A 12,820-nucleotide genomic window follows, 5' to 3' on the forward strand; every position below is an offset into this window, starting at 1 on the left:
ATAAGTATCAGAGTTGAGGTAAGGCCGAATGTACGGATATTTAGATTACACCAAACCCCGCAGGAGCGCAGGATCGAAAGGCAAGACACCGTGCAACGTGGATTACAAAGACATGGCAAGGCAGGCAGGCAGGCAGAGCCGCGAGTCGTCGAGGAGCCTGCAGAGTACCTATAAGAAGAGACGTGGATGATCGGGGGATCGGGGATCGGGGTTCCGGGTCGTGCCGCGTAGTGGGTGGTGTTGGACGGCGGCGTCGGCGGTGGTGGTGGAGGTGGAGGTGGCAGAGGAAAGACGGGCACACGAGTATCCAGCAACCGCTGCCACCGGCAGTATCCACGTGTTCAACGTGGTGGGCCCGTCGTGCGCGCCGCCGAAGTGCCGCCACTCACATTATGACCCGGATGTTGAGATTACAGTTGGTGTTTAAATACATTATTATAGCGATACGAAAAGCCGGATGCACCGCAGTCGATTATAGCTAGCACGCGTCGTCGCCCAGCTCTCTTGGTGGTATAGTAAGATTGCAGGAACGGCGCCCACCCGTCCTCGGCATCGCGACGCGGTGTGCATAAAACGCGCGCTAGATCGAAATATGTTTAATCGGTAAGTGCAAAGACCGCGGATCGTTTCTCCTCCGATCCCCGGAACGTGGCTCAGCACACCCCAGGACTTATCGAAGAGTGGTCAATGACTATATACATACGTAGATGTGCAAGGCACGGGTGCGTTTTAACGCGAAAGTTCTGTCGCTTCTGGGGTTTTTTTTTTTTTTTTTCTGAAAAACCGTTCCGTAAGGTCCACACATTGAGAGATTTTTTTTTCAATCGGTTAACGAGCTTTATTTTAATTTCCGCGCCAAATTTTGGAAATTAAATTTGGTCCCTTGAAGAAAATTCTTTTTCCGACGGAGAGTTAAATAAGTCTGGATGAAGAATTAAACCAGGGCAGTGAAAAACATCAGAAGTGTGTCGTCGATGAGTAGAAAATTGTTAAAAAAAAAACACCCTGTTATTAGAAGCGATTCTTCTCTCCGTCGGGAAAAGAATTTTCTTGAAAAGACCGTTTAATTTTCAACATTTCGCTCTCAGATTAGAACAGCTCTTTATCTGACGTTAAAAAAAATAAAATAAATAATTTCTTAATATTTAAACCTCAGGGAACACTTTTGCATAAAAAAAAACCAGAAGTGCCAGAACTTTTGAGTTAGCTACAGTTGAAACGACCCATGAAGGAAGGTGTTATTTATTATATTTACATTGGTTAAGACTGTTGTGTTTACCGGGCGTCTTCCTCTTCCTCCTGGTTCTCTTCTTCTTCTTCGTCGTCGCCGCGTTTTCTCCGCTTGAAGCGGTGGGTTTCCGCCCTGGAGGACAAAGAACTGAGATGTCGCTAAGATCCGCGTTTATAAATCTTTTTACATTTATTTGTTGTGTACACGAGGAAATGAAATACGGAATACCGGTAACCTCCGGGCTTCAGGATCTTTCCAGAAAGTAATTGTCTACGGTTACGTCACTTTGCGGTGCCGCTGCAACGTTGCAGCGACCTGCCCGGCCTCCCTGTGCTTTGCAGATATACTGCTGCTGTAGGTATAGATAGGTATTACAATTGCACGGTGATCTTATACCGTCTCACCAAAATTACCCGCGCTTACTGGAAAAGGGCGGGAGATGAATGTCTGGAGGGAATCAGAGAAAATTAAGGGGGTACGTTCTGCCACACGGAGAGAATAAACGAGCAGACTTTACTCAAAACTCCAGAAGCTGTGCAGGTTTTTTGCTAAAATATAGTATTTCGTGAAAAGCAGAATCTAATGTAGAATCAGTGAAAACCACTCTGTGCAGAATAAAATCTGCTGCATTTATAGTAAAAAATATAGTTGACGTGGGTATTTTTTTTTACCAAAAATCCTGATGTCCCTGTCCTTTCCTGCAGTTTTGAGCAAAATTTGCTCTTTTTCTTCTCTCCGTGCAGGAAGACAAACTAAATAAAAGGATAAACACAGGTGCCGATACACTTGGGAAATTCCGTTATAACTGTATCTGCAGCGAATATGGATTTTTCATATCTGGATTATCAATGAATCATATTTTCTGTATATTCATTCGATGTTGGAAAAATTAATCGTTGAATGATTTTTTCCTTCTTGTATTTTCTTTCGTTTGTATTGAATCTGACTTTAACTAAACAAGCCCGCATCTCTTAGTATTTTGAAAACCACCTTTTTCAATCATACTTTATGCAAATTACATCTGACAACGCTTTTCCACCGTCAAATCGAGAGATATATGTATCAAGTTAGCATTTTTGAATAACATGAAGTAGAGCCAAAAGACCCTTCTATAATAATCATCAATTGATGACGATTTTTCCTGAAATACAAAGTGGCATTTTACAAGCATAAATTATGAGTCGATGAATTTAGCTGGCTCGTGGAATTCTGCAGGTGAATGTATATGTTTATCGAGATGTGAATCCAAAGTTATCAGGGAACCATTTTGAATGCCAACAAGCTAGGTATAATAACGTCACAACCTAAGTGACGAAAGAACCACGATCTTGTGTGTTTTGCGTTCTGCGTTGTTCTGAAATTTGATTACCAAACTAAAGTAAGGAATAACGAAATAACAACACTTAATAATACTGTAGGAAGAAAAGGAAAGAGTCAAGATTGTTTTTACGCATGATAAGATCAGAAATCCTTTTGCGCTTCGTGATTCGTTACTGCTTTTGCATCTAGTGACTGTAGCAACTCGGCCGTCGGATGCAGTCTGTATCTGCACATTGATTACGAGTATGAAACAAAGCCGAAGGCAGAGCCAACAAAATTTATTGTCTAATGTTTCATCCCTGTGCACGAACATAGTACAACGCAAAATATAAGTTTTCCAAGTAACAAGGCCAGAAGAAACGTTTGAAGTATTTTATGTTCAAATTTAACGGTCGGCGGACTATCGTTGCGGCGATTTCGACCTTTCCTTATCATCGACGGTACCACGTTTAGCCTCGACCATTGCGGGATGCACTTGGTAATCAGTAATGCGCGTTCGAGAATAAGAAAAGAATACAAATAAAAATAGGAATAGCTATAACATCAAAGCGAGGAAAAACTTTTCCGTGTTAAATAAGAATGCGTGGTTGCGCAGAATTCAACGGAAAAACAGACTATGTAGCAAGGAGATATTTAATAATGATTTCAAATGTGTTGATTTTTCAGGCATTTGAGATTACAATGTTTTAACAGCTATTTTTCAACTACTCTGAAACTCATTTTATTTGTTTGCCTCTTGTTCAAGAAGACTTTAAAAAATTACCACAAAACCCAACGATTTGAGGGTAAAAATGAGGGTTCGATCGTAAATTCAATTTACAAGCAATATCTGTGCACAATATGTGGTACACCATGCGTTATAGATACGCATAGGTTACAGGGGTATAGATAGTGAACTGCTAGATAAATATACAGTAGATGGTTGTAGGATAACGAACCGAAGCGAAGGTTTTACCCGAAAGATTCCGTACGTGTAGGTTAAGCTTGGAGCCTTCGAGCCTTGGTACAATGTGCATAGATAGAACCTGCGTCCGGTGAAGAAATACAACAGGGGATTATTCGTCCGTCGGACGCGATTTCTCTCAGTCTTCTGAGAATCACGAACGAAAGGCGAACGTACCGCGCACAGCAAAAGAGATGCCCTATCTACCGTGGAATAGCAAATATGTCACCCTTCCGGGTGTAGACGGTTGTATATATGGTACCCTATACCGCTCGCGATAGAAAACTGAATATTGAGTATGGAGTGAATAGTATATTATGTAACAAGAAGGCAAACACGGTCCTTTGGGGCCGATCGTAAGTTTGCAATATGAGTTGTAGGTAAGCCGAAGACAAATATACGCGAGGCAAAAAGACCGTTGCCTCTTTGTTGCACACGATTCTTTGTATAACAAGAGTGTGTTACGCATTTTTTCACGAAGCACGAAATTGAGGTTAGGGTTGCGTAATGTCAGATTTGTTCACGACGACACATGCGCGTGATACAGAAAAGACCATATTCAACTCCTAGAACTTAAAGGTGGTCTTTTTTGTACTCTGCGCATGCGCATTCGCAGACATACTCGACCGTCATAGAAACGGGTACTTTGTGTACGGAAAACATGTACGAATAAACGCGTAAAACATGCTCACGTTACAAAATAGTACATTTCGTAACGAGTATGGCTAAGGCTTTTCAAAAAACCTTATCCATGCGAGTTTCGATCCGTATTTTTTATCACGAGAGCCAAGAAATCACAACGAAGTCGCGATTTTGAGGTTAGAGCGCTAAAAAGATATTTATGCACTTGTCGTCGGATATTCGGGCACAAAATTTCGCGGAGAATAAATTACAATCCGCGAACAGGAGGGAAACGAGGAACACATACATTCACTGTTGCACGAATTGATCCTGGGGTTGTAGCTGGACGTAAATTAGGTTAGCGACAACTGTGATTGAGAAACGGGGATCGGGGTTGAAATTGACGTGATGGGGTACCTTGCATGTCCTAATACAAGGATAGACGCGAGCAAATCAACGAAAGGTGCGAGCAAGCTGCGTCGAGATTTGATAAATGCCGAAATAGCAAACCTCCGTGATCTCTTGCCGCTACCGGCTTCCACGCGGCAGCGATTGTCACAGCTACAGCTCATGGCGCTCGTTTGCGTTTTCCTACGCAAGGCAAACTACTTTCAACGAGGTGAGTGCGCACTCTATCCACATTATTCTATCGCCATCCATTTAAGAATCCCTTTCAAAACCATTGCATAGACTCATGTAAATCAAGCTTATTGTTTAGTCATAAATTGCGATAAAATACACCGCTCGGACAGATACCAGTCTTCTTTTGAGGTATCATTGACTCAAAAAGTAGTACCTTGTCGATATACCTTGGAAAATTTCTAGTCTATGATCCATTGGATCGGCATTAGGCATTAAGGCGTTAACCCTTTTAGTCACACATTATTGTACTGATAATGAGTCAAATTTTATAACAATATTAGTAGATAGTAGTCTATGGTTTTTGGGGTCGCTGATTACGAATCTGTAATAAGATTACAAAAATTCAAGATGGTGGAGCTAATATGGTAGACGAAAATTTCAAATTCGATCCAATACGGGCAAAAAACTGTATAGGCGTTTTCGGGGTCGCTTATTGGATTCGCCATACTGATTTATCAATTTCGACTTTACATTTGTAATCAGCTACCCTAAAAACTTATAATTTATAAAAAATATGTATACGTCTAGTGGGGCAACCTTCTCAGAAATGAATTATCGTTTGAATTTTCACGATTTTTTTCAATCAATTTGCTTCTAACAACCACAATTTACATTATATCGCAATATTGATTCTCGAGTATTGAATACCTATTAATATACTATCACAAATAGCAAAAAATCTCAAAGAAATATATAGAAAAGTTCTTTAAATATACACAAAATAGATATAAAATAGGCGGTACGAATATTTACCACTATAACTCAAAGGGTCAATGGCCATCCTCGTAAATAAAACTCGCGGTAACTCCAGAGCTCAAGAATAAAAAGGTTTTAGTATCACTATAATTGATTCCAAAAGTCAGTAGCTACCCTGATGATCTACCTTATACGGAACTTTGTAGTCTATGCTTCATCGGATGTGCATCAGGCATTTAGGCTTTAATTGTTACTATTCGTTACTGACAAAAAAAAAAAAAATCCTGTAACGAGGATGTTTAGTTAGATAGGGTGACCTTAGGGTGGTTATTAATTGATGGTCGGAAAAAATTCCATTGAGACATCCTCCAGATTTGTTCCAAATCATAAAAAAAAAATCTGGGTATAGTTTTAAGCCTCTACGTCAACTGGAACACGTGCCTCTGAGCTAAGAAATTTTAAATTTTAACCATCTATACCAAACTCATACAAAATGAAATAGCTGGTAATAAAAACTAGATGTGTTTTAAAATTGAAGCTTTCTTAGCTTAGAGACACGTGTTCCAGTTGACGTAGAGGCTTAAAACTATACACAGATTTTTTTTTTTTTTTCTTTAATGATTTGGAACAAATCTGCGGGGGTGTTCCAATGAAAATTTGACCGACCCCGAAACAAGGACCACCCATTGAATTATTCCGGGAAAGATATGTTCAGGATCACGAGGACCACCCTAGTAAACGGTAGCCAGTAATCCCAGAGCCGAGGGTTTCAGAGTAACGTTGATAATACTCGGTAGTTTTTCCGCAACCGCGTGACAGCGCGGTAGACGCATGGATCGAGAGCCGCGCGGGACAAAGGATATACCTATAATCGATGCTACGGAGCGATGAGAGTAAAGTGATATCGAAAATTCCTCTCGTAAGGAGGAGGCGGTGAGGGCGGTGAGGTAGGGGGTGAAAGGGGGACTGTAGTTGCAGGTAGAGCGGGTGGAATACGAAGGTATCTCCTCCGCCCGTCGACTCCGCGGCTCGGAGCAGACGGAGGAGAGTTCCGGGTGATCCGCTGACCTCTCGGCCTCTCCGCAGCAAGTCTCACGCTCCCGTAACCTATACACTGTATATATACTTATATGTATACAGCCTCCGATATTCTATAGGTATATCTGACTCCCCATCGTGCCTACATATCGCGCCTCATATATGCAGTCTTACGAAAATCTCTGTGAGCTTTCTCCTCTTCAAGCTCGCCCCTTTTTTCCTACATACACGTCTATACATGCATCGATGTTTCTTCCTCTTCGCGTCCACCTTTTTCTTCTTCTTCTTCTTCTTCTTCTTCTTCTTCTTCACTCGATGATTACACGAACCGCCAGCTAAAGTTCACCATAACAAGACTCTGAAAGTCTAGTATCTCGCGGTTTTCGCGGAGCGAAAGGCACCGTTCAACTCACTTTGCAGATGATGTGTACCTGCATGCATATCTGTTATGTGTATATTCTATCGTACCGGCTTTTATTCATATACATATCGTTCTTGATGAGAATTATCTTCGATCAATTGCGAATTTTGTTTTTTACAGTGTTTCCGTGCAGGTATCGATTGCGCCATGTTACATTCTTTGAGGTTCCATGACCAAACTTCCGTGATCTGGCATGATTTTCCATTTCATGATGATAATGATATTTGCCACGTTTGTAGTTTCGCTTCTAAACCCAAAAGTGACTTACCGAAAAGATCTTCATAGAAAATACTGTACCGTTCTTGAGTATCCACGGTAACTTGACATGTTTCATGAGATTTCACCCACAGATTTGATTTATCAGTGATAAAATTTAAACTGGAAGTTCAATTGCCATATTGGCGATAAATATTGCGCTGCAGACATTCTTCAATGTAATTCTAAGCCCAATATAAACATACACGTATGTATATCTAATGCATGTAATCGGTATGGCGGAACCTGAAGACCATGTCCACGAATGCATGGAACGTAGACCAGCTACATACAGGCGTATAATAAGATGCCGGATTCTTGGTAACCCGCGTCTTGTGGGGTCCATCATGGGTCTTCTGAGTCCTGTGTTTGGTAGGGTCTACGTTCCGAATTCCGACCGACTCATGCATCTGTGTATCCTCATTGTTTGCGTTACGTTATCAACAATCGTAGCCAGTTTTCGTTCTGAAATGGATGTACATTACAGGATGGCATTTTATATAATCGAAAATCAGCTCAATTTTCATTTGTTTCAGCCCTCAAACCAAATACATCGGAATCGTCGAACATACCGATGCCAAACATTGGGTTCTCAAAGGTGAGTGCATTATAGGTATAATCAATGAACTGCACTGTTTCATTTATAAGCAAAGCTCACAGTCAGTCAATTCTACGAAACAAAAGAAACATGGAACTGATTTCACTATTGTACTATGGCGTCAAGGGTCATTGAACGCCGTTATAATTTTACCAACGGCGTCTCAACCGCTTGTCCAACCAAAGGTTGAAACTTTGAAACCTCAACTACGTTGCGACTGTCATAGATGATCAGTGATCCATCTACTGACAACCAGAAAGAATTTGTCAGCTCGGCTGAATTTCAACACGATATTGCTTGACGCACTCTCAACTAAATAGTGAAAATCTTCTCTTTCCCATTATGATTTTCTTGCTTTAGGCCATGTCCGGATTTATCATGATGATGACGCAACAGGGCAAACTATTGTACATATCGGAAAATGCCACGGAATACCTTGGACACTCCATGGTGAGATGACAATTGCATTTGATATGTTGATTTATCGCTTCGATTCATTTTCCATTTACCCTGCGGAGAACCAGTTTGCATTTGAGAACGTCGATCAAAGAATTTTTCACGAGTTCTGCACCTTCTCTGATGAGCTGTGACTCAACCGATTCTGTGTTTTCTGAATTTTTAAACGTATTATTGCCCTCAGAGTATAATAAGCTAATTTTTGGTACTGTTATGTATTGACGACAATAATGAAGACACGTATGCATTTTTCAATGCACTAACGGCAGACTAACTGCTTTAGGCGAACAGTCAACTGCGGCAGGAACAGTGATTCGTTTTTTCAAAACGGTAGTTATTTTTTGTACACCATTCTTTATCACGTAGGAAGACCTCTTGATCCACGGTGACAGTATTTACGATGTGATAGACAAGCAGGATCACGTTGTAGTTCAGAATCAGCTTTCACGCAACGTCGCTGGAAACAACAATAGAAGATTATTCCTCTGCCGCATCAACGTCTCGAGGAACACTCGACGTCAGCTTAGATTCGGAGATCAAAAGGTACGTTGTACCTGCTGCTTTCATCATTGCGTAACTGCAGAGCCGTACAACGTTTCGCACTTATACGTATGCTCATTCGGATCTACGATTTACCGTTTTTCTAGGTGGTCCTTGTAGAGGGACGATATTTACCCTTCGTTCCTCTGTGCAATCGCGGTGATTCTGTATTCCTTGCCTCCTGTACACCGGTTGTTCTTCCGGAAACGAGAGAAAGCGTCGTTCAGGGAGCGACGAACATATTTTCTACAATTCACTCAATGGACATGAAGTATATTCACATTGACAAGACGTAAGTATATGACTAACAAGCGGCCTTAGGCTGACCGTGAGCCAGCCCTCAAACTTCCCGGTTTCACACTGCAGGTTCCAAATTCACGGAATAAAAAAATATCGATGTCCAATTCGAATTTCGAACTACAAATTCAGATTCGTGATTGACGATTACCATATCACATGAAAATATTACGATTTTTTTTATTTTGAACCACTATAATGGATCCAACATTAAAAATTTTGGAATTCTGACCTTGGATTCGATATCAGTGACCCTAAAAATTTCCGCCTAGTAATTTCCATCAAAATCTGAGTGTTTTTTCAGATTTTTTTTCCCACCATATTGGATTCGCCATTTTGGATTTCCTTCGTCCATTCTCAAGATATTATTATTTTCATTTTATTTTCTGTTTTGTTATTTAAATAATTTAAAAACTACCGAACCGATCCAAGCCAAAATCTAATCAGTTCTAAGTTTGGCAAAGCCGTGTCGATCCGGTAACAGAGAGACGAGAAGTTAAAAACTGATAACGACAGTCGGCTAATTGTACTCTATGTTTTTGTATTTTTAAATATTTCCAAACAGGGCAGAAAGTCATATGGAATACAGCAGATCCGAGCTCGTTGGTGTATCTTGGTACAATCTTCTGCATTGGGATTCCATTAGAACAGCTCACTGCAAACATCAAACTGGTGAGTTCGATATGACAGCTGTTCTTCCAATGATCCGTTTATTTTTTCATGAATTTGAATATAATCATCGATCGATACTCTTTGCTTACTTCTTACTTTCTACGTTTTCTTGTCTTTCTCCAGTTATCCAATCCGATCAAGAACGTTCAAGCACCGCCCTTTTACGACTGCAAAGTCGATCTGGAAAATGGTTCTGGGTTCATTGCGTTCTCCAAGTTAAAGACACGACGGAAGAATGCCAACACCCGGTTATAGTTTGCACGAATCAAGTACTAAGGTAAGAATAAAATGCTTTGTAGTACATTTACGTATACCTCTTTTTTGTCACTGGATATTCCAGTTTTTTTTTTCTGGTGATATAAAACCCTTGCGAATATACTTCATCGAGTATAAGTCACGAAAGGCGTAATTTCCAGAGACGAACGAGCCGAATTACATATTTCATCCTTCACGTTTCTCTAACGTGGGTAAAACTTTCGTTTGACAGCGACAGCGAGGCTGACGTGATGAGGGCGAGCTTGTGGCTTTACCAGTATGCATCCCAGACAAAATTCAGTTACGGTCCAGCGCCAGAATTGCAATCGCGGCCAATCCTGTCGTACAACAACCACGACTATAACTTGAGGCGAAACCTCGTCACCAGCTATAACTCTAGCTGCAGTACGGCGAACGGCATCGAGGAGGCTCATTGCGTGGAAAAGTCCGACCTCGAGTACACCCTTACGACTAAGAAAAAGCAGCTGCAGCAACAACAACAGCAACAACAGCAACCGCAGCAGCAACTGCACGCATCTACAGTAATAAAATCGTTTATTGCCAATCTTGGACATTTGTAGTCCGCGCTTTTTCCTCGTATGTCCTCATTCCAGATGAAAATTCCTCCTTACAGCGCAATTACATATGTGAGTGCATCTGATATATCCTGCAGAGGGAAGACCTCCGTACCAACCTGTAATTCCTAATATACCAGTTTTTACCGTTTCCACTCACGTCAAGGGTATACTTTTGTCGAACGTTCGTTTCTTACACCGACTTCGGCCGTACTTTGATTTTTATTTGTTCAGTTTCGCCACCCCTCACGAGAAACTGTTGTTGATGCGCCGAGATAAGTGTGTTAAAAAAATAACTGGAATTTTGTGTTGTATTAGTCCGATTCACGTGATTTTTTCGTTGCTCTGTTGGTAAGTTTGTCTGAAAAGTTGCTATACTGTGTTAGCCATATTAGATATTTAGTTTATTATCAGCTGTCAAAAAGGTTAAACGTGTGTCGTTATGATCGGCAATTTTGAAAATGGATCAGAGAATTTTTATTAAATTTTCCAATAAGATTGGAATAAAGTGCAGCCAAGTTTTAGAATTGTTACATATTGCTTTTGGTGATTGTGATGCTGGGGCGTCCAGGGCGATCGTCATCTTCAACGTTTTCATTGCTATCTTGGGAACCCTTGTTTTACTCATAGCAAACTCAGCAACAGCAATGTTTAACATTTCGATCCATTTGCTGCACTTGATTCCATTCTTATAGCAAAATTTAATACAAATTCTCTGATTCATTTTCAAAATACCCGATCCTAACTAAACACGTGTAACACTTTTGACGACTGACAATAGACTATATAAATATATATCCAATTCAGCTAATACGGTGCAGCAACTTTTCAGTCAAGTTTACCAACACACAACGAAAAAAACACGCGAATCGGCCTAATACACACTCAATATTACAAAATTCCCGTTATCTTTCGAACATGCCACGTATTCTTGAACGTTGCAGCATTCTTCAACGCACATTAGTCGGGAGACTTCGGAACCGGTGGACATGTCGATAAACGGAGCCGTGATCTCACACCACACAGGGGACATCGAGCAGCGAACCCTCCACATACTTTCCCAAGCCCTGACATTCAACATCCGTAATAACAAGCAGCGGAAAGGGAGCAGCACCCTGCTCCAGCAACAGATGCATCACGGCAACTCTGTTCCCGGGGTTAGTTCAACGATTTTGCGAGAGTGTTCATCCCCGAGATGTTCTCCGAAGTACGTGAGTCTAACGGACCTGGACAAGAGTTACGGTGATAGTACCGAAGTGACTTCAATCGTAGCTTCGGCTTGCTGCACAGCAACAGCGATAGACAGCTGCAGCTATAACTCGCAGAGGCGGCTGGTGATTAAAACGGCGACGATCGTCGAGCCGGCCGAGGTCTGTACCGAGCCTTGGGGCCCGGCTTGTACTTCCGTTGGCAACGCTTGGGTCGACACTCTCCAAAAGGTTCCTGATATCGTCCAGCTCCAGGAGCTCAGTCCCTGCGTCACAACGCCTACCACACCTTGCACCGACGTCTCTGCTGACTCGGACCTCAGGTCCGGGACGCCGATTTTCAATTTTGACTGGTCAGCCGAGCACCACGTGCCCAGCCTCAAGGTCAACTTCCGTAACATCACCAGCCACGAGAGCAAGCGGACTCTTGTGCAACCTTGCGAGGTTTCGCAGCCTGCTATCACCCTACAGTTACCTGCTACGAGGCGAAAACATACAGGGGCGGGTTCTGACGTTACAAAAGGATTTACTAAATGAGGACGAATGTCCTTCTGAAAGATCGTGGTTACACTGATCGGTGTTGTTTGTCTCTTTTTCGGATTGAACTATGTGCCCGTGGATTATCGATTTCGATTTTGGGAGTCATGATAGCTATAAAAAATACTTAAACTCACGAATATACCAATTTCTGTTTCACAAAATTTGACTAGCAAAATTATTACTGCAGAGTTAACGGAACGAGAACGATGATTAATTGTTTTTTGTGCGTACGTGACTATCATATTGTTATAATTATTCTCCGTGTAAATGTATTATTATTTCTATTATATGTGTATAGTTATATAGTACGCGAGTGTGATGATGTATGTTACTATTTTCATTTCGGAGTTATTTGTATAATAATTATTATTATGTGAATAAAATGGTGCTAAAATTCTAAACCGTGTGGTCTAAAATCACTGAATTAGTATTATTATTATATTTCAGCGGTCTAAATACGTGATGCCATAAGCAAATACTTACCTAGGTATACAAATTTTAGGGACCCTACC

General features: G+C 41.3%; 1 protein-coding gene across 6 annotated transcripts; it reads left to right on the top strand.

The window, feature by feature from the left end:
• Positions 1-322: 322 nt before the first annotated feature.
• On the top strand, positions 323-12,691 carry LOC124304983 (neuronal PAS domain-containing protein 4A). Of its 6 annotated transcripts, XM_046763861.1 has the most exons (11): positions 323-603; positions 1,157-1,585; positions 4,458-4,734; positions 7,704-7,765; positions 8,126-8,215; positions 8,588-8,764; positions 8,869-9,053; positions 9,624-9,730; positions 9,854-10,007; positions 10,218-10,527; positions 11,505-12,691. In XM_046763861.1, exons 3-11 carry the CDS (start codon positions 4,524-4,526, stop codon positions 12,303-12,305), a joined length of 2,097 nt encoding a protein of 698 aa, XP_046619817.1. In that variant the 5' UTR covers positions 323-603; positions 1,157-1,585; positions 4,458-4,523; the 3' UTR covers positions 12,306-12,691. The 6 variants fall into 6 exon arrangements, with proteins under 6 accessions (XP_046619817.1, XP_046619821.1, XP_046619822.1 ...); XM_046763865.1 differs by lacking the exon at positions 1,157-1,585 and having other exon boundaries at positions 324-603; positions 4,553-4,734; XM_046763866.1 differs by lacking the exon at positions 1,157-1,585 and having other exon boundaries at positions 324-603; positions 4,558-4,734.
• Positions 12,692-12,820: the final 129 nt, after the last annotated feature.

The sequence above is a fragment of the Neodiprion virginianus genome, chromosome 5 (assembly GCF_021901495.1).
Source record: "Neodiprion virginianus isolate iyNeoVirg1 chromosome 5, iyNeoVirg1.1, whole genome shotgun sequence".
NCBI classification, from domain to species: domain Eukaryota; kingdom Metazoa; phylum Arthropoda; class Insecta; order Hymenoptera; family Diprionidae; genus Neodiprion; species Neodiprion virginianus.